Here is a 23,523-nt window from a genome sequence, read left to right as displayed (position 1 = left end):
ACACAACAAAACAGATCCTAAAACACACTCACCAGTTGGGTGTTATTGGCCACAAAGTTCCAGAGAACGGTGTTCTTGCCAGGGATGGAGCTGGGGCTGGGGCTGTACCAGGCCTGCAGCACCACTTTCTGACCCTCGATCACTTCCATGGTCCTCTGCGGCATCTGGATCTGGGCCAGCACACCTGGAGTTGGGAGAGGGGTACTTTACTTATACTTTGGATATCACTTTTCAACAAATTATATTATAATTATATAATAATTATATTATACATACACATACAGTTGAAGTCAGAAGTGTACATACACCTTAGCCAAATACATTTAAACTCAGTTTCACAATTCCTGACATTTAATCCTAGTAAAAAATTCCCTGTCTTAGGTCAGTTAGGATCACCACTTTATTTTAAGAAGGTGAAATGTCAGAATAATAGTAGAGAATGATTTCTTTCAGCTTTTATTTCTTTCATCACATTCCCAGTGGATCAGACGTTTACATACACTCAATTAGTATTTGGTAGCAATTTGGTAGCATTGCCTTCAAATTGTTCAACTTCGGTCAAACGTTTGGGGTAACCCATTCCTCCTGACAGAGCTGGTGTATCTGAGTCAGGTTTGTAGGCCTCCTTGCTCGCACACACTTTTCAGTTCTGCCCACAAATTGTGTTTGAGGTCAGGGCTGTGATGGCCAATCTAATACCTTGACTTTGTTGTCCTTAAGCCATTTTGCCACAACTTTGGAAGTATGCTTGGGGTCATTGTCCATTTGGAAGACCCATTTGCAACCAAGCTTTAACTTCCTGACTGATGTCTTGAGATGTTGCTTCAATATATCCACATAATGTTCCATCCTCATGATGTCATCTATTTTGTGAAGTGCACCAGTCCCTCCTGCAGCAAAGCACTCCCACAACATGATACTGCCACCCCCGTGCTTCACGGTTGGGATGGTGTTCTTTGGCTTGCAAGCTTCCCCCTTTTTCCTCCAAACATAACGATGGTCATTATGGACAAACAGTTATATTTTGTTTCATCAGACCAGAGGATATTTCTCCAAAAAGTATGATCTTTGTCCCCATGTGCAGTTGCAAACCGTAGTCTGGCTTTTTTATGGCGGTTTTGGAGCAGTGACTTCTTCCTTGCTGAGCCGCCTTTCAGGTTATGTTGATATAGGACTCGTTTTACTGTGGATATAGATACTTTTGTACCTGTTTCCTCCAGCATCTTCACAAGGTCCTTTGCTGTTGTTCTGGGATTGATTTGCACTTTTCGCACCAAAGTATGTTCATCTCTAGGAGAGAGAACGCGTCTCCTTCCCGAGCGGTATGACGGCTGCGTGGTCCCATGGTGTTTATACTTGCGTACTATTGTTTGTACAGATGAACATGGTACCTTCAGGCGTTTGGAAATTGCTCCCAAGGACGAGCCAGACTTGTGGAGGTCTATCATTGTTTTCTGAGGTCTTGGCTGATTTCTTTTGACTTTCCCATGATGTCAAGCAAAGAGGCACTGAGTTTGAAGGTAGGCCTTGAAATACATCCACAGGTACACCTCCAATTGACTCAAATGATGCCAATTAGCCTATCAAAAGCTTCTAAAGCCATGACAATTTTCTGTAATTTTTCTAGTTGTTTAAAGGCACAGTCAACTTAGTGTATGTACATGTCTGACCCACTGGAATTGTGATAGTGAATTATAAGTAAAATAATCTGTCTGTAAACAATTGTTGGAAAAATGACTTGTGTCATGCAAAGTAGATGTCCTAATCGACTTGCCTAAACTATAGTTTGTCAACAACAAATTGGTGCAGTGGTTGAAAAATGATTTTTATTGACTCCAACCTAAGTGTATGTAAATTTCAGACTTCAACTGTGTGTTATATATATATATATAAGCTGGAGATCATCTTTAAAAGGACCCACCCCCAGAGGAAGTTGCTGCCACAATTTTGATGTAATTTCCTGTCCTAGAAAGGCAATGCACTTGTAGGTTCCACCTCCAAAGAATATTGATGACTACTTATACATATTCATGAATTGGGTGTGTGAATTTCCATGTGGAGTTGATAAACAACAATCGGGCACTGACAGCTGTCAGTGTAGCTAGCATGCTAACCTTATCGACCTACCTAGATCTTGCTAACCTTTTCTAGCTAGCTAATGTTATTTGTTGTTGCTGTTGTTTTTTTACACCGTATTCAAAACATTAGCCAGATTGCTCTATGACTGGTCCCGGAGATGGATTTGTCATAAGCATTGATTTATGGAAAACTTTGCCACAAATGGAAACCACCAGCCTCTCTTTGACTTCGCCCTCTTTTGTCAACTCCAACGTTTTGCCATCTTCCATAAATTGCAGACATGAATCAGCCATAGAAATAGTTAAAAAGAATAAGCTGATGCTCCAGTAATATGGGTAACTATTGAAAGATACACTGTAGAAAAACGCATATCTCCAGTACAGTCGTGGCCAAAAGTTTTGAGAATGACACAAATATTAATTTTCACAGTCTGCTGCCTCAGTTTGTATGATGGCAATCTGCATATACTCCAGAATGTTATGAAGAGTGATCAGATGAATTGCAATTAATTGCAAAGTCCCTCTTTGCCATGCAAATTAACTGAATAAAAAAATAATAATTTCCTCTACATTTCAGCCCTGCCACAAAAGGACCAGCTGACATGTCAGTGATTCTCTCGTTAATACAGGTGTGAGTGTTGACGAGGACAAGGCTGGAGATCACTCTGTAATGCTGATTGAGTCTGAATAACAGACTGGAAGCTTCAAAAGCATGGTGGTGCTTGGAATCATTCTTCCTCTGTTAAACATGGTTACCTGCAAGGAAACACGTGCCGTCATCATTGCTTTGCACATAAAGGGCTTCACAGGTAAGGATATTGCTGCCAGTAAGATTGCACCTAAATCAACCATTTATCGGATCATCAAAAACTTCAAGGAGAGCGGTTCAATTGTTGTGACGAAGGTTTCAGGGCGCCCAAGAAAGTCTAGCAAGCGCCAGGACCGTCTCCTAAAGTTGATTCAGCTGCAAGATTGGGGAACCACCAGTACAGAGCTTGCTCAGGAATGGCAGCAGGCAGGTGTGAGTGCATTTGCACGCACAGTGAGGCGAAGACTTTGAGGATGGCCTGGTGTCAAGAAGAGCAGCAAAGAAGCCACTTCTCTCCAGGAAAAACAAATCAGGGACAGACTGATATTCTGCAAAAGGTACAGGGATTGGACTGCTGAGGACTGGGGTAAAGTCATTTTCTTTTATGAATCCCCTTTCTGATTGTTTGGGCATCCGGAAAAAAGCTTGTCTGGAGAAGACAAGGTGAGGGCTACCATCAGTCCTGTGTCATGCCAACAGTAAAGCATCTTGAGACCATTCATGTGTGGGGTTGCTTCTCAGCCAAGGGAGTGGGCTCGCTTCTCAGCCAAGGGAGTGGGCTCACTCACAATTTTGCCTAAGAACACAGCCATGAATAAAGAATGGTACCAACACATCCTCCGAGAGAAACTTCTCCCAACCATACAGGAACAGTTTGGTGACGAACAATGCCTTTTCCAGCATGATGGAGCACCTTGCCATAAGGCAAAAGTGATAACTAAGTGGCTCGGGAAACAAAACATCGATATTTTGGATCCATGGCCAAGAAACTCCCCAGACCTTAATCCTATTGAGAACTTGTGGTCAATCCTCAAGAGGCGGGTGGGCTGATGATGGGCTGCCATCAGTCAGGATGTGACCCAGAAGTTAATTGACAGCATGCCAGGGCGGATTGCAGAGGTCTTGAAAAAGAAGGGTCAACACTGCAAATACTGACTCTTTGCATCAACTTCATGTAATTGTCAATAAAAGCCTTTGACACTTATGAACTGCTTGTAATTATTCTTCAGTATTCCATAGTAACACCTGACAAAAATATCCAAAGACACTGAGGCAGCAAACTTTGTGGAAATTAATATTTGTGTCATTCTCAAAACTTAAATGGACACGTGCATCCTTTGGTAGGTAGGCTGCTGGCAGGCTTCGGCTGAGGTAAGGCAAAGCCAAGTCAGCCTATGTTCATGGTTTTCACAGGGGAAGTGAAAAGATAGGCTACAATGACTTTGCTCATGATCATTAACACTGAAAATTACATGCAACTATAAGTTCCTTGAATTTCCTTCACAGGTGCGTTTCATTATCTGAAGACACTTCTAGCGAACATTACACAAATCAAAGCAGTGGAGCAAAACTTTAGTGGTCAAAACCATTCATCTTGGGGCGACGGGGGAAGCGGGTTTGCAAAATGCTATCATGTCACAATTATACTCTTAATACAGACTAGCTAAAAAATGTGAAAATTGTCAAATTATCCAATGGATTATCTGAGGCCTCACTTCCTATCTGAGACCTACTGCAGCCCTCATCCTCCACATACAACACCCGTTCTGCCATTCACATTCTGTTAAAGGTCCCCAAAGCACACACATCCATGGGTCGCTCCTCTTTTCAGTTCGCTGCAGCTAGTGACTGGAACGAGCTGCAAAAAAAACTCACCGGACAGTTCTCCATCTCTTCAGTCAAAGACTCAATCATGGATACTCTTACTGACAGTTGTGGCTGCTTTGCGTGGTGTATTGTTGTCTCGACTTTCTTGCCCTTGTGCTGTTGTCTGTGCCCAATACTGTTTGTACCATGGTGTGCTGCTGCCATGTTGTTGTCATGCGTTTCTACCATGCTGTGTTGTCATGTGTTACTGTCATGCTGTTGTCGTCTTCGGTCTCTCGTCTGATGTGTGTTTATCCTATATATTCAAAATTTTATCCCAGCCCCTCGTCCCCGCAGGAGGCCTTTTGGTAGGCCATCATTGTAAATAAGAATTTGTTCTTAACTCACTTGCCTAGTTAAATAAATAAAAAATATACTTTACAGGTAAAAAAAGGAGCTGCAAAAACAAGTTTACCCCCACCATTTCAATTTGCTCAATTGCTCAGTCACAAAGAGGAATAACTTTGCAGCTGTTTTTGATTAATAAACAAAACCATGCTGGTGGGTGCTAACATTCAAATGAAACACAGCCCTGAAACAAAACATAAGCTGAAAATAATTTGTATGTCATATCATAGGAAAAGACACCACATTCATACGGATTTGCACAAAGTGGGCAGTTCAGATTAGTCACTTCAAGCCCAAATATATTATACTTTGACAAAAACGATGACTTATTGACTTAAATCGTCGTGCAACATCATGAGTAAGCTCTGGTCATCATCGTTCAGCTCGAAGGCTAGTGGATTTCTACTGGTGCAGGTGTTTATGGAAACTGTGTGGTTGTGACTATCTGGCTGAATAGATTGCAAAATGCATGGAGCCTTAATCAAAAACAGCTGAGTGTTTCTGGTAGAAAGGGAAAATGCACTTTGTCGTCAGTGTAACACTTGTCACCCTTCAAGAAATTATCCTCCTACTTCATGAGATCTCACATACTGTAAAAAAAAAAAAATGTAAAAGACCATGCTTAGTAAGCCAACACAGGGAATTAATTTGCAAACGAAATATTAACTCTTTCACTCCCAGAGCTATTGGAACCAATGATAAATCATCAGTCTTGCCAACAACAGTTCATTGCCACAACCACTTTGCGCACAATACATAACACCATAAAACAATTGTTCCTACCAACCAAAGACGGGAAGATATCCAAACAGGCAAGCACTTTTCTTCATAACTCTTCATGATCACAAGCTCTTCATGACCAAAAACACAGTCCTAGATGGTTACTTGGTCCCAATAAGTCACAGCGACTGACACACAGAGCCCCCCAAAAAATACATCTTATGTCATTGAAGCAGAGGGGTAGAAATGGACTCCAGACAGCACTCCAGTTGAAAGTGGATCAACTGTAAAATAAAATAAAACTTGTGAATGAAAATGAAATAAAGAAAGTGGATGAATCTCTACCCGTCTGGTTTGCCAGCTTGGTCACTTAATGGGTCAGTCAGGTTTGTCCATGGTCCACTCAGGGCACTCCCCACCCACCCACTTCTATTCCCTCCTTTATCCACAGCTAATCGTCTTTACCATTATTATTCTATGTTCTATTGAGCTTTGTGAATTACACAAACCTCATCATGGCTTAAAGCAATATAGCTAGCATAGGATCTTAACCCCTTACATTCCAGCTTTGGAGGCAGCCGAGCGGAGGGATTTCTTACAGAGCAGTTTACTAGACATTGAGAATAGCGGTAGCTATATGCAGTGGTGGATATACTGTATTATGCTCTCCTGGCAATTCTCTGAATTCAGAGAGTTAAGTCACAATGTTTAAATCGCTAAAGAGGATGGGTGGCTAGCTGTCTCAATTCCTGGAACGTTCAATAAATTACCTGGTTTTCCCTAAATGTAATTTTTTTATTTATTTATCCGTTATTTTACCAGGTAAGTTGACTGAGAACACGTTCTCATTTACAGCAACGACCTGGGGGTCCAAATCCCGGTTGGGTTGGAGGATTAGTGGAATCAGGAGGGAATAAGAAAAAGTCTGGAATCCTCCAAGCAGGTTTTCTGGAAAACCAGGGAATGTATCGAAAGTTCCAGGAATTTTTCGACATAACCTGAAAGGCGTCTCAGCAAGGAAGAAGCCACTGCTCCAAAACCTCCATTAAAAAGCCAGACTACGGTTTGCAACTGCACATGGGGACAAAGATCGTACTTTTTGGAGAAATGTCCTCTGGTCTGATGAAACAAAAATAGAACTGTTTGTCCATAATGACCATCGTATTGCTTGGAGGAAAAAGGGGGAGGCTTGCAAGCCATAGAACACCATCCCAACCGTGAAACATGGGTTGTGGCAGCATCATGTTGTGGGGGTGCTTTGCTTCAGGAGGGACTGGTGCACTTCACAAAATAGATGGCATCATGAGGTAGGAACATTATGTGGATATATTGAAACAACATCTCAAGACATCAGTCGGGAAGTTAAAGCTTGGTCGTAAATGGGTCTTCCAAATGGACAATGACCCCAAGCATACTTCCAAAGTTGTGGCAAAATGGCTTAAGGACAACAAAGTCAATGTATTGGAGTGGCCATCACATAGCCCTGACCTCAATCCTATAGAAAATGTGTGGGCAGAACTGAAAAAGTGTGTGCGAGCAAGGAGGCCGACAAATCTGACTCAGTTACACCAGCTCTGTCAGTAGGAATGGGCCAAAATTCCCCATTCCTAAAAATTCCCAAATTCCCCCTACTTATTGTGGGAAGCTTATGGAAGGCTACCCGAAACATATGACCCAAGTTAAACAATTTAAAAGGCAATGCTACCAAATACTAATTGAGAATATGTAAACTTCTGACCCACTGGGAATGTGATGAAAGAAATAAAAGCTGAAATAAATAATTCTCTACTATTACTGACATTTCACATTCTTAAAATAAAGTGGTGATCCTAACTGACCTAAGACAGGGAATTTTTACTAGGATTAAATGTCAGGAATTGTGAAAAACTGAGTTTAAATGTATTTGGCTAAGGTGTAAGTAAACTTCCGACTTCAATTGTATATCCTCCAAACACCAGCTTCTCGGGCATTATCACTTAAATAATGCACGCTATAAAATGCCCTTCAAGCCAATCAGAGACAAGTATTAAACAATGCCATGGTATGAAGTGTTGCTCTGATTTCCTGTATGGGTCAGTAATAATAATAATAATAATAATAATAATAATAATAATAATGTGCTGAAATAATCACATTTATATCAGATGGAAGAGATGCCCTTCAATGTCATTTGTTGTTTCTTTTGGGTAATCATGTAATATCCTTGTTTTTCAATAAAATTACATTTCCAATTTTAAAGAGCTGTGTGTAATCTTCCTTCATCTCTCAATCCAGTCCATCACTGCATGCCGTGTGTTTGTGTTTGCGTGTATTTTGCGTCTGCTAGTGTGTGTAACTATCACATGGGAGTGTGTAATCTTGTCAGGGTGCGTCTGTGGAGTGTCCATGTCATACGAAATGTGACGTGTGTATAGGTCTTGTCTGATGTTCCATGTTCCCACTCCGAAATTATTTAAATAATTTGTTATTTTAGCCCTACTCTAAATTATTTGCCCAGTGTTATCAGAACACATGAGGATACCAGTAGGTCATTTCTGGTGTTATTTTGATTATTCATTAGAATAAACCCCTAACCTTAATCTCACAAACATGCATGCACACACACTTACAAGCATACATTCACAACTGCACACACACCTTTTTAAAAGAAGCCATCTTTCAGATAACTGACATGATCAAAATACCTTGAAAACACCTTGAAGGGTTAGTTGTTGTAAGATGCCCAATCACCCAAGCAGGACCCGATCACCATCACAGTCATCCTAACCTAATGTAGCAGGTGTAAAAGAAACACCTGAGCGGAGTTCCCAAATCTAGTTTTCACCGGAAAAGGAAGCTAGGTTGAAGATAGCTGTATACCTAAAAACCGGATGCATCCGGTTGTTGGCAAAGCCGCTAAGGATGTCATCACCCCAGTCCACTGCCTGTTCTGATTGAGTGGAGATTTACTCAATAAAAACCACATGGCCAGAGAGACTGCAATGTCTCCAAATAACCAGGTGGGGGAAGCAGATAACCAGCACCTGCCACTGAGCACCAATGAGCTGAAACAACAGTGATAGAAGATCAGTACCTTCATGCAAATATAATTTGAATCTCTATTCCACAGTAGTACAGTTTCTTAACATACCCATCACCGGTAATCTTCCTGGGTTCATATACAAACACAATACAACCAGGGATGTAGTGGTAAAAACATAGGTGAATAAACACTGAGCACCATGGGTATAACGGTGTGTAGGTAGTGCAAAAGAACAAGAATGTACAGTAGCATAATAGGTAATAATAATAGCATAATAACTGAGTTCCCTCCAGAACCAATATAAATATAAAGGGAATGTATAGGATTAATACAGAGGATCCTTTAAAAACAACCCATTCACTAACGATAATGCTAAACTTTCATTGCTTTCACAGACGAAAAAAAACGCATCAAGGGTTGAACTGTGAGAAGCAAAGGCGCTATCTGAGTGGAGTCAGAGTGTTTAAATTCATGATTACAGGGTGTATGTGTGTTTAATGCATGTTTACTATAATTAGCAAAGCTGACAGTCTAATGAATGCCATTTGCCCCCTCTTGTGAGGCGGTGTGTGTGTGTCTCCTCTCTCTGAGTCATTAGGCAACAAGCTCCCCTCTCCGCTCTCATCCCTCCATCCTTGCTAAGACGCCTCAGTAAGGGGGAATACAGCAGCAGAGGGATGTGCAAAGGGGGGCGGGGGTAGATCGGAGTCTATAGCGGCCCGCTGTCATTAAGCAGAGAAGCTCTCCTCCGTCCCATTTTTAAGTCACCTCTCTCCCCTAATGTAGCCTCTCTCGCTCCCTACCCCAACAAGGGTCTTAGCTGGCCTAATGCCTTTCTTCTTTGAGACAAATCTACCCCCACCCCACCACTGCTGCTGTACCTTCACACAGGTGTTGTTGGGGGTAGGGCTCCTGGCCTTAGAAACTACAGGTTCAGAAGCCAGTGTGCGTGTGTCTGCATGTGCTGGTCTATGACACAGCTCCCTGGGTAAGGCGAGCTGCTTGGCAGTGATAATGATGAAAGGTGAGAGGTCCTGCTACTTGCTGCTGCTTAGACAGAGACTGGAGTCCGGTGTCAGACACCCAGCGGGGTGCATTCTCCGACAGAACTACTGTATCTAACACACCATCCCTCTAATTTACTACAAGCTTTCACTCTTCACATTACTGCTACCTTGGGTCATATTCAAGATGTAGCAAAACATAAATGAAAACAAGTGTGTCTTATTTGACAAGTTCGAGTAGTATCTTTGTTTCAGTCAATTTTCTACCATGTGGTGTATATGGAATACGACCCTGTTGGCTTATAAAACAGTAAGCATTGGATGTATTTTAAAATGACCCAACTGGATGTAATAAATGGAGGATAGTAAAATTGGAGGATAGTAAATCAGAAAGAAAATGAAAACAAGAGAGAAACCGGAATAAAGCGAGAGACAGTGAAAGAGAGACAGAGGATAGTAAATCGGAGTGAAATTAAGACAGGTGAAGATAAGGCGAAGTTGAGAAGCTCACCAGACGAAAGATCAAGAAAAATCTTGATCGTCAATGGATACTCGACTGCCTGCACATCCTCTTGAGATTTCAGTTAATTTTTCTCCAACAACGTTCTCGTTGAGAAAGCTATAGCCTTCTTGACCAAGGATGACTTTTTGGACCTGAATGCCAAAACATTCAAGGTATAAAAAGGTAAATAAATAAAAGTACCTATTTTGCTTTCCCACCATATGAGACCTACACATCATCAACACTGGAAAAAAATGTACGGTGAGATTGAAATCATTTAAAGGCTTACAAACAGGGTTGTCAAACTGTTTTCTAATAAAAAGTATGTTTTTAGCCTTACTTGTCAATTATCTAAAAACGCCAATGTTTTTTCATATTCACATTTGTTGTAGCTTAGACCTTATTTTACATCTGAGGTTGTGTTGTGACTGCCATCAGTTGAGACAGAACATGCTCTTGAATACAGGGTGGGTGTCATGTTTTGGCTGATAAATGTACTAAAATGAAAACGTCGACATTCAAATGGTACCACAAAGTTGGTTGGATGTCCACACATCAGAGAACGTTGACTTTAATGGAAATGTTGTTATAAATTATACTATCAATCCTCCATAGGAAACATCACAATATATAGAACAGACATTACCATTTAAGTTGACATTCGACAGTGGGTGGACCAGAAGCCTTCTTTGTGGCAGTAATTAGAAGTTAAAATGTCCATTCAATTTAAATGTCAAAGGTGTACTAGCTAAATTGCAGTGGTCTGAAGGGATAGGTCAATTCTATTTCTATGATTGAAATGACACCCACCCTGTGTTCAAGAGCATGCTGTCTCAACCAATGGTGGGCACAACACAAACAACTCAGATGATGTAAGCTACAACATTTACTAATATATATATTTTTTGAGTTGATGTGTTTAGATAATTGAAGTTAAAAAGGTAATATCATTTTTATACATAAACATTTCTTTCTCAAGAAATGTACAAAAAAAAGTTTGTCAGTTTTGAAATGATATCAAACTCGACTACTTATATTTTTCAGTGATGAAGAAATGGATGTCTCATGGTATGGTTGGGTATACAAAAAAATGGGTCAACTTTGAGCACCTCCATCTCCTGAATGTTTTGTCGCTTTCTGACCATTTCTTCCATGGGCAAGTACTGCATGTATAGAAAGTTTTGTTTAAATCAAAAAGGATGCTGTCAAAAAGTCATTGAATTCATATGGGTTACTCATCTGTGCTCAAAGTTCTTTAATCCACTCACATTCCTAGATGGATCGGCTTATAATATTGCGTCATAACTGATGGCGGCAAGATTGAATATCAGTCAGTGTGGATGAAAAAAATGAATGAACATTTTTTACATGAAATGTGATATGACGTGTGTGTGGGGAGGGAAGTAACATTAGAGTCTGACTTAACAAATCATTAATTTCAGCTCCTTGTGGCTGCGAGGGGTTATCATCATCATCATCATCATCCATCTCCACACAGACAGTCTGGGTAATTAGTATGAATCAAGCACTTGCAGTTCCAGAGGCTTACAGTAGTACTGTAGTAGATACAGTTGAAGTCGGAAGTTTACATACACCTTAGCCAAATACATTTAAACTCAGTTTCACAATTCCTGACATTTAATCCAAGTAAAGATTCCCTGTCTTAGGTCAGTTAGGATCACCACTTTATTTTAAGAATGTGAAATGTCAGAATAATAGTAGAGAGAATTATTTATTTCAGCTTTTATTTCTTTCATCACATTCCCAGTGGGTCAGAAGTTTACACACACTCAATTAGTATTTGGTAGCATTGCCTTTAAATTGTTTAACTTGGGTCAAACGTTTCAGGTAGCCTTCCACAATAAGTAGGGTGAATTTTGGCCCATTCAACCTGACAGAGCTGGTGTAACTGAGTCAGGTTTGTCGGCCTCCTTGCTCGCACACACTTTTTCAGTTCTGCCCACACATTTTCTATAGGATTGAGGTCAGGGCTTTGTGATGGCCACTCCAATACCTTGACTTTGTTGTCCTTAAGCCATTTTGCCACAACTTTGGAAGTATGCTTGGGGTCATTGTCCATTTGGAAGATCCATTCGCGACCAAGCTTTAACTTCCTGACTGATGTCTTGAGATGTTGCTTCAATATATCCACATAATGTTCCTACCTCATGATGCCATCTATTTTGTGAAGTGCACCAGTCCCTCTTGCAACAAAGCGCCCCCACAACATGATACTGCCACCCCCGTGCTTCACGGTTGGGATGGTGTTCTTCGGCTTGCAAGCCGAAGAACGGTCATTATGGCCAAACTGGTCTGATGAAACAAAAACAGAACTGAGGACATTTCTCCATGTGCAGTTGCAAACCATAGTCTGTCTTTTTTATGGCGGTTTTGGAGCAGTGGCTTATTCCTTGCTGAGCGGCCTTTCAGGTTATGTCGATATAGGACTCGTTTTACTGTGGATATAGATACTTTTGTACCCGTTTCCTCCAGCATCTTCACAAGGTCCTTTGCTGTTGTTCTGGGATTGATTTGCACTTTTCGCACCAAAGTACGTTCATCTCTAGGAGACAGAACGCGTCTCCTTCCTGAGCGGTATGACGGCAGCGTGGTCCCATGGTGTTTATACTTGCGTACTGTTGTTTGTACAGATGAACGTGGTACCTTCAGGCATGTGGAAATTGCTCCCAAGGATGAACCAGACTTGTGGCCTCAATTGATTTTCTAATGATGTCAAGCAAAGAGGCACTGAGTTTGAAGGTAGGCCTTGAAATACATCCACAGGTACACCTCCAATTGACTCAAATTATGTCAAGTAGCCTAACAGAAGCTTCTAAAGCCATGACATAATTTTCTGGAATTTTCCAAGCTGTTTAAAAGGCACAGTCAACTTAGTGTATGTAAACTTCTGACCCACTGGAATTGTGATACAGTGAATTAGAAGTGAAATAATTTGTCTGTAAACAATTGTTGGAAAAATTACTTGCGTCATGCACAAGGTAGATGTCGTAACTGACTTGCCAAAACTATAGTTTGTTAAAAAGACATTTGTAGTGGTTGAAAAACGAGTTTTAATGACTCCAACCTAAGTGTATGTAAACTTAGGACTTCAGGTACTGAGACGTATGGGTTAGGCTACACACAATGGGAAACATTTTCAAGGGGACTGTATACTTTCTACAGGTACATGGGATGAGGGTTCATGTGTGCGTGTCTGTGTAGTACGTATGTGTCCAGTGATGACATGAATTGGTAATGTGAGAGAACCTGCATTTGTCGAGTGTCAAAGTTAGAGGGTCTTGAGTGGTTTTAAGTGTGGGCAAACCTGTCCTATTGTGTGACAATGAGAGAGAGGTTTGTGAGCATGCGTGACGTGTGTGTGTGTGTGTGTGTGTGTGTGTGATGGTGGGCGATTGTGAGTGTGCAGGAGGACACTCCGATCCCGGTGGCATACTGAGCCTGTCTGCTCCCTTCGGGACAGCAGAGTGCGTCTGTGTCTAGCTCATGTAAGCATGCCTAATTTACAGGAAGGGCTGTAGCTAGGCCTGGTTTACTCCCTCCCAAATCCTACCAGTAGATAAAGCTGTAGCTGGCTCTTTGATGGAGGTGCTGGTTTATATAGCGTCCCTTCAAGCTAAAAGCTAAAGCTAAGTGAAGGGAGGCACCCATTTCACTTCCTCACCCGCCTCATCAACAGCTCAAAGTTAAGAGATGGAGTCACATTGTAGGAATGTCCCATCCATGTCTCTGTAAGATGATGATGATGATAACTGGAGGAAGTTATTTTAGAGCCTGTATGAAATATGAAAGCCCTAAGCGCTAGTGTTTGATGAGAAGAAATGTACTTTCAAAAGATCTTATCTTACGCCGGTCATCGCGATTACAATTGTCCCCAACTGCAGGGGAATATCGATAGAAATCAAAGCGAAAGATGAATGCACACGCACATCAGAGAGGAAAAAAGTGGGATACTTTTGAAGAAATCTTCTGAAGACGATTCAATGCGCTACAAAGAGAGAGAGGCACATCGACTCATGACGATGGGCGTAGTATCGCAATTTCCAATTATCACGGAGAAAAATCACGAAACAGGCTCCAGGGAAAAGTCACCCAGTCACACCGGGGTCATATTTATTAGGCACCAAACAGAAGGAAATTGACAGAAAAAGCGAGGGGCTACCTGGACTTATCCAATAAGAAATATGTTATTTTTTCATTGCAAAATGTTTTCCATTGCATGCCCTAATGACTATGCCCCAGATAGAGGATCATGGTGTGGAAATCAAAGCACTAAGGGCTGAAACATAAAACTCACTGGCACCAAAATATTATCTGTACATACTGTCTGAGCAACTTTGTGGTACGGTCTACATTTTTATCAGAATCAGGGAATCCAAGAGAAGATGAATGGCACAAGGACTGACAGACTGGTGGAGTGATGGAGTTTTGGGGTGATGCTAAACCATGCAGAAGTGAGAGCAGCAATCAATCTACAGTAGCCCGTCCAAACACTTTACCCTGACTCACGCACACCACCTCATCAACCAAGTGTGAGATGACTGGAATTTTGGAGCCGCACAGACACAGCTCTCGGCAACAGACATTGAAGACTTGCTCATCATCTGATAAGCCTCTGTCGTTCCCAGCCCCGTCTTCCAGTATAATGAAAAGAAACAGCGGACTTGAGAAAAACGTGCCGGCCCTATCTCGCCGAAACAGTTTCTCCTCCTGCTCCCTCCTTGGCTCATCTATATAGCCTCGAGACAGAAGAAAAACATTTCAGTTTAATTGCAGGGGTGAGGACATTGTGTGTGTGTGCTTCTTGCATGTGTCTGCTAGTGTGTGTACAAATGTATGTGTGTTTGTGCGTAGTGTGAGAGTGTGTCTACATTTAAGTGCGGGTGTGTGGGTGTACACTTCTGTGTGATTACGTGCGTGTGTTCATGCCGGCGTGTGTTCGTAGTGTGTATGTGTAGCGGGCCTGGGCCTTGGTGGTGATGTGCGGGACTGATAAAGACCGAGAGAGGCTGAGCCTGGAGGAGCTCGGAGCACAGAGACGTTGAGATTAATTGAAGCGGTAATGACAGCTTTGAGTTGGATCTGATTGGGGTGGTCTTTAGGGGGACTGACAGTGAGACACAGGGTATTACTAAGCGCTTGTAATGATGTGTATTGGCGGAGGGAAATCAAGAATAGACTACCGAAGCATACGGGTCTTCTTATAGAGATGGCTATGAAGGCTTTTTGTTATCCAATAGGCTATATTCATCCGATGACAGTAACAAGTATGATGGTGTGGAAGCAACACCTTTCCATTCCAATAGAAGACCACACAGTAAACCTTTTCACATGATCGTGTCACTAATTAGGAACATTTACAAGAAACATTGCTTTTGCTAAGACCTGATAGAAGAGTATTAAGTTCAGAGAGAAGTGTTTTGAGTGCTACAGATCTATTGCAAAGCACAGATTCAGCATCCTCTACACAGGGCCAAAATCAAAGAACCACCCCCTCCACCCCACACACTTCCTTTACATTGTGCAGACAGGAAAAACCTGGGCCTGCTGATAGAGAGCTCAGGATCGGGCGGTGCTCCAGAATTAGCGGGGTCTGGCACAGAAGCACGGGTCAAACAGGAAGTGACAGACAGGAAGTCAGCTAGAGTCACACACCGCCGTGGACACCTGGGCTTCAAAAACAGGCATTCTGGAAGAAGACTTAAACTCGAGACCTCCGGTAACTTACTTCAAATTTACTCTACAATCACAGCCTGTGATGTCATGGTACAGTATGACAGGGTCAAATGTATATTGCACTGATTCATGTAGGAACTGGGGGAGATGGTAGCACTGTAAAAGGTATAATAAATATTATGGTACATTAATGAAATGCCGGCTCGGCACACTACTTATAGAACTAATTCATATTTGACCTGTAACTACTTTTTGGATTGGATTTGTTGTAAAGAACCGACAATATCTATAGACTAAAAACCTGCGGCTTACTCAAAATGTAAATAACAGAACACAATACACACTCATGTCGAACACTGTAGTGTATAATCCATCCATTCATAACAACAGACAAGGTAGGCAGACAACCTAAACTACACCCCATGAAGCCCATGTGCTTTATCTTGAGACAAGCCGCCAGTCTATGGTGATGAAAAGTGACCTGGTGTCGTAAGGTGATGGATTGGAGCGTCACCACAGCGCCATCTGATCTGCCCAGGGATCCCATCTGACAGACAGCTGGGAAAATCAATCTGCATAATACTGAAAGGTGGCAGTTGACACAATCCTCCTAGGACACGTTGGATTACAGCCATGACGAATTCTCCCCTCCCCCTCAGATTATTTCTCTCCCCCCTGCCCTTGTCTGATGGGAAGGAGGCACCGCATGAACATGTCTCTGAGCCGTGACATATTAACCCGCCTGCCTTCAATATCTGATTCTTGTGAGAGAGAGCGAGTGAGCGAGGTGTGTGTAAGAGAGAGCGGGTGTCTGCGTGCGAGAGACTTGCGTGTGTGTACCTTTCCATGTGTGCGTGCGCATGTGTCTGATCATTTTTCAAATTTGACCAAACTCTGGCTGGCATCATCTGGCAGGTGTAGTCAGGGCTGTTATGGTTCTTTGTTGTAGTTTAGTGTCAGGATCAAAGCAGTAACTAGGAAAGCTGATTGTGTCTTGAGGTGTGTGATGGTGATAGAGTATTTATGGGGGAGAGGAGTAGGGTTAAGGTGGGGATGGAAAGGGTTACATTTGGTAGGGATGCAGTAGAATGTTTTATTTGTATTATGTTCGAGGGAAAGGGGCTGTTCAACGGAATATATGACGGAATATATTCAACGAAATGCGTCTTCCACATTTGTGTCAATGTAGATGTGGTTATTGAAAGCCTACCATTTAAATGGAGTTCCACCAAAGTCAGCCCAAAATCTCAATCCAACCTCTGGTTAGAAGTGTCCAGTGAGAGTTCAGTAGTGGGTAGAGGGGGACAGCGGAGAGAAGTCTTTAGAGAGCGGGGACTATCGTGATAAAAATGGCCAGCAGCAGAAGGCAGAGTCTTCGATAGGCGTGAGAGAGGTTGGCGTGTGCTAGGGGTTGGCAGGGAGGACCACTGAAACAGACCTCAGAGAGGGGGCTCAGGTGAGTCCTGTGACTGCCAGAACAGAGCTCAAAGCAGGCAGGAATGTGTGAGGATCTTCCCACTGGCCTGACATCAGCATAATCACAGGCTGACCTTCAACAATTTACACTGGGACAATTCCACAATAAGGATTTATGCTGAGACTCAGATTTTTCTCTTTAAAATGTATGCCAAACAAAATTTGGCAAACATTTCAAAGTTGAACAAACCATACAACTGCACAAGGACTAATTTGAACAATTTAAACACAATTTCACAAAAACATTTACTGGATGAACTGTGCTGATATAAAGCTTGGAAACATAATTACGGTAAAATGTATGCGACAACGTTTTCCAAAAATGAATTATCTGCTCTGAATTAAGATTCAAAGATGTCTGCAGAAAAATGGTGTGTCAGCTATGACATGACGCCTTGAATTTGAAAAAATCTATTTTGGTTATTTAACTATAGTAAGTGTAGTGGACTTACACCCGGCAACAGAATTACGGTATGGGTCCCTGATCTGTACTACACAGAAATGCATTATTATGGATATGAATGTCATTCTCTTCATGGTGATGTTTACTGAATAGGTACACAAAAGGTAGAAATATAGAATATCATCCTTTGCATATATGAGTATTATTCTACACACTGGCTATTATTCTAATGACCTCTGCCCCCAAATAAGACCAAATTTGATTCCAATCATAGACATCCATGTTCCACAAGATTAGACATCACAGTAAAGTACAGTACATTATACTGTACTCTAGTGTGTGTGCTTTTCTTTACTGTACTTTGTTTCACTGTACTGTGCTGTTCAAACTTGTGAAACAGATGTTTATGATTGGACCAAATCTGAACCAATCACCAATCATGGCTGTCTATGTTTGTGTAACCAATGTAAGTGTGTTAGCTAGCATACACCGATGTAATGGTTACATAAGCCCACTGCTAACACAGTTGTCTTCATGCTACAGATTTTTGCCATCGACAGCCATCAATATCATTAAGCCCTGCACAACTAATGTGCTGTTTCCCATTTAACAGGTATTTACACATGTTATATTTTATATTGTATTTTTGTATTTTGTTCGCCCAGTATGAAAATGTGATGCAAGGGATTTTGCCATCGACAGCCATCAATATCGTTACGCCCTGCAGAACTAACGTGCTGTTTCCCATTTAACAACAGCATTTTAGTTGTGCAGGGCTTAACGATATTGATGGCAAAATATAACATATGTAAATACCTGTTGTTAAATGGGAAACAGCACGTTAGTTGTGCAGGGCTTAACAATATTGATGGCTGTCGATGGCAAAATCTGTAGCATGAAGACAACTGTGTTAACAGTGGGCTTATGTAACCATTACATCGGTGTATGCTAGCTAACACACTTATTTACAGCAATCATATGCCAAAGCACATCCCAGAAAGCCCCTCAATCCCTAACAGGTACCATATACCCACACATGTATAAATCAGTAACGTATAGAAAACAGTATTCAGAACGTGACCTTGCATCACATTTTCATACTGGGAAGACCTGACGTTCGCGATCTCCCCCTATCTGCAAGCGGGGCCAATCACAACACACCTTATTGTCAGAGTTGAACCAACCAATAAGAATGCTTGAACATTAAATACACATTTCTTTAGAGGCAAGTGGAAACATAACCAACCCTGTTACATTTGGGCCACATCAAAACTGGCTCGGAGCAAAAAACAATATCGGTGGACGTTGAAATCATGGCCAGAGTGGAGTGACCAAATTCCAACTACTTTTAACTGGAGAGAGAGAAGAGGCAGAGAGAGAAGAGCGAGAGAGAACAGAGAGAGAGGGGTTGTCCAGACTGTTTCCCCACTCACTTTGACCCCCAGACAACAGACTGAAAGAGTTACAGTTATGAGCTGAACATGCCAGTATACCAGTGGAAGTGTGGACAGTAGCAGGTGACCGAACTGTAGTTTGTGACTACTATGATTTCCCATTGTATCCAGTTGAACTGCAGTAGTTCGATAACAGAATTATGAGTTTTAATCACTTAATTCACATACAAAAACATATATCAGTAAAAACACTCACTAATTGGTAGGTGTACCTTTAATATCTTAAAGATATGGGTTTTTGGTGGCTGAATTACAAGGCAATTTTTTTAAACTTACAGAAGGCAAATAATTTCTCCAAAACTAAATATAAGTGTTGATATGAGTCGGCAAGGGTCTTTACTTCAACATTAGTGTTGACGCATTTCTAATACCTTTTAAATACTTATTCTAGTAGATGTTTTCCAAGACCCTTTTTCTATCCGTTTGTCTAGAAGCAAATCAAAGCCATTACCTAAGCCTCATTTTTAAGATGGAAATGGTTGAACATTTTATTTATGCCAAAAATATAGACTCTTAGCTTTCATTTGACACCCAATTCTATTAATTCACATTGGTGCTCATGGGTCATTTTATATGGAAATGACCACTGCTATACTCTTGACAGCATCATACCTTGATTAAATCTTAAAGAAACATTAAGAATTCTGATGAGGTGTTTAATATTTAAGAGGCTTGACTTACACACCCTTGAGAAGGCGGGAGAGGGGAGATTAAATATCAAAGATAAGGGGGAGTGAGGCATTAATCTTGTTTTGACATGAATACTGATAACGGCTCACTTGAATGGCAGCAAGGACGCGGGCCTGGTGTACCAATACTAATTGAGGCTGTTCAAAATGCTAATAACGCCCATAGATGCCATCTGTGTCAGTGAAGAAACCCAGATTAAAGTTGCAATGCCACTGGATATGTTTTCATATGAAGCTTAGGAAAAAAGAGGGGGAAAGTGACTCACAATTATGAGGCTAAATATAGACGGGCTATGGTTGTTACGATCAACCAAAATATGAAACGCCACAATCTACAGTGCAACGGAGACAGGCAGCGAATCATCATCGGGCTGGATTACATTACACTCTCTCTGAGGACTTAGCCGTTTTCCCACACCCTGTCAGATCGGTTTAGTGACACTTTCTGTAAACATACCGGCCCGGAATTCACAGAGGGATCCAAACTCTTAACCCTGGCTTACTCCAGCCCACTACAACATATACCACACACACACAAAGATTGGTCTAATAAAAACGAACACACAGTAATTGGCAGGGGAATTGAAAATGTAAGTTACAGTTGTAATGTGTTTACCAAGGCTATGAACATCTGAGGGACCACTTGTGTAATAATACCATATTTGGAACTAAAAGGTCATCATGAATAAGGTCTGTTCTCTTCCTGCCATGAAGGCGTATCTTGGGGCCTAATTAGAGAGATTGTGAGTGTCCTTGAAGAGGTCATCAGAAACAAACAGATGCCTGGAGGCTGCTTGTCCTGTCGCACGTCTTTAGAGAGACAACTCACTTCCTGGAAACTCTGGTCATGTTTCCTCTCCCAAAAGGTCATGTCCCGCGAACTGGGAACTCTCCTTGTCACCATCTATGAATACTGCCCCCGAAGCTGGCTGAGTAGGAAATTAAAACAAAAAAACTAAGTTAAGTGAAAAGTAAGCATTTGTCTGAAGCCGAAAAAGGAAATTCACATGAGCACCAGAATGCCTACTCCACCCATGCTCTACCAAGGTTTTCCAGCACACAGCTTTGACCTACTACAGTAACTATGTTGGTTTATTGTACTTCAAACAATATGTAGGCAGGTTGCTTAGGATTCAAACCTTCTCCAAACACACCGCCACAGTTTACACCTGAAGGTGATTAACCAACATTATAATAGAGGATAACACTGCAATACAAGTCAAATACAGAATAATGACAATGGCAACATAAATAATGTAGCTATTAGTATTCATGTAATATTAACTGCTGACTTTACAAAGGGAAGTGAAAACCAGAAAGCCAAGCCAATATGGAGTAAACTGGAAAACTGTTACCAAGACAATTGAGAAAGCTCCTGGAAAATACACACATATTAAACATGTTACTTTACATTTTACTGAAAAAAGGCCTACTACATTACCTGTAAACAAAAGTGAGTTGTCACAAAATATATATTTTTTCCCCAAACGTACATTAATCAAATAGTAACATTTGTACATAGTGCCTTCAGAAAGTATTCACACCCATTGACTTTTTCCCCATTTTGTTGTGTTACAAGCCGGAATTTAAAATTGATTAAATTTAGTTTTTTTAGTCACTGGCCAACACAAAATAGCCCATAATGTCAAAGTGAAATTATGTTAAGACATTTTTACAACTTAATAAAAATATATAAAACTAAAGTTAAGTATTTAACCCCTTTGTTATGGCAGGCACAGACAAGCTAAATCAGCTTTTACACACCATGTTCTGTCCCTAATTGCACCCATCTGCTAAACAGCCACGTAGGCAAAATAAGTTGTACTTTTTCTATGAGAGAGACAACTCTGTTCATGGTGCCTTCAACTCTGACTATTCTTAGTGATGGTTGTTTGACTAAACTTATAAAATAGTTTTTTTTAAGAATCTGCAGTCTCTTCCCTTTGATTCAAATTTCTATGACCGTCCACAATATTAACGTAATTGACAGAGTGAAAAAAGGAAGCCTGTACAGAAAACATATTCCAAAACATGCATCCTGTTTGCAACAAGGCACTAAAGTAATAATGAAAAAAAAAAAAAAAAAAAAAAATCCTGAATACAAACTGTTATGTTTGGGCAAATCCAATTAAACAAATACTGTATTGGAGGCTGCATCATATCATGGGTACGCTTATAATTGTTACGGACTGTTTTTTTCCCCCAGGACAAACAAACTGAATGGAGCCAAGTACAGGAAAAATCCTTGAGGAAAACCTGGTTCAGTCTTCTTTCCACCAGACACTGGGAGATTGATTCACCTTTTAGCATGACAATAACATAAAACACAAGATCAAATCTACACTGGAGTTGCTTACCAAGAAACCAGTGAATGTTCCTGAGTGGCCGAGTTACAGTTTCGACTTAAATCTGATTGAAAATCTATGGCACAACCTGAAAATGGTAGTCTAGCAAATGATCAACAACCAAATTTGACAGAGCTTGAAGAATAAAAAATAAAAAAGTGTTCAAGGTGTGGAAATCCAGGTGTGGAAAACTCTTAGACTTACCCAGAAAGACTCAGCTGTAAATCGCTGCCAAATGTGCTTATACAAAGTATTGACTCAGGGGTGTGAATACTTTAATACATTTGCAAAAAATGTGTTTTCTAAAAACATGTTTTCACTTTGTCATTATGGGGTATCGTGTGTAGATGGGTGAGAGAAGAGAAAAATTAACACATAATTATACACGAAAGAGAATGTTCAAAATGTCTCCTCCAGGGTGCAAACTCACAATCTTCCAATCCCCGGAGGGTAGGACTAACCACTATCTTGCTTGTAAAAAAACAAAAGGTCTAATACGGTTGATGTGTTTTAAGCAGTCTAATTTATAGCTAACCAAGTCAGCTAGAAAGCATGGCCTTTTATTTTTACTGTGCACAGGTCGCGCAAGAAAGCAATGAGATGTTGTTTTAACTGGGTACGTGTGGATGGCATGTTCAGATTTTTGAGAACACACTGAAAAGTAACTTGAGACTGTTGATCAGTCAATGTAAATTTGGAATATAATGACAAATTGACAGAGGGAGCGTACTGAATTAATGCATAAGGTAAGGGCTGTAACGTTAGCTAATGTTACATTTCTTTGGATGGTTAAAAAGCAAAACGTGTCTGGTGTGTTGATCTAGCTAGCTTGCGTACACCTGCATGTGGCATTGGCCGGGTTCTTAGATTCAATATATCTGTTTCTTAGCAAAGCAATTTGATCAGCAACAGTGTAAGTCATGAGATGCATGGCTGAACTTGGTCGAGGATGGCTAGCAGCTGTTATGTGCTGAAATCTGGTTGCACACTACTCGTTAGCTAGTAAAACAGTTTGACTGTCAGTAGCTAACAGATGAGCAATTCCCATTGCATGTACTATAAATTAGCAGTGTGACAGTTTCCAAAAGTTTGATGTTGACTATGAAATTCACTTAGCTAGCTAGCTATGCTTTGTGGAAGATTGTGGGATATAAGTTATCATCAACATTGAGTTGTTACTTGCTAGCTCATTGGCTAGCTAACTGGCTATAGCAGGCAAGGACGTTCACTAGATTATTTGTGCTTAACATTATTTGCTTGTTTACACAGATGACGTCAGCCTTAGATAAAAATAAAAAAAAACTTCATTAGCAAAATATAGATAGCTAGCTTT

General features: G+C 41.0%; 1 protein-coding gene across 2 annotated transcripts in view; it reads right to left on the bottom strand.

Moving 5' to 3' along the window:
- The window catches only part of LOC139530592 (endothelial cell-selective adhesion molecule-like), a 60,717-nt gene that overhangs the window by 12,247 nt on the left and 24,947 nt on the right, over positions 1 to 23,523 (bottom strand). For both annotated transcript variants that reach the window (XM_071327134.1, XM_071327140.1), the window contains exon 2: positions 33 to 184. In XM_071327134.1, coding sequence (XP_071183235.1) covers positions 33 to 184 — 152 coding nt within the window. The remainder of the gene's footprint in view (positions 1 to 32; positions 185 to 23,523) is intronic.

The sequence above is a fragment of the Salvelinus alpinus genome, chromosome 1 (genome assembly GCF_045679555.1).
Source record: "Salvelinus alpinus chromosome 1, SLU_Salpinus.1, whole genome shotgun sequence".
In the NCBI taxonomy this organism is placed as follows: Eukaryota; Metazoa; Chordata; class Actinopteri; order Salmoniformes; family Salmonidae; genus Salvelinus; species Salvelinus alpinus.
This window is presented reverse-complemented; position numbering and strand designations above follow the sequence as displayed.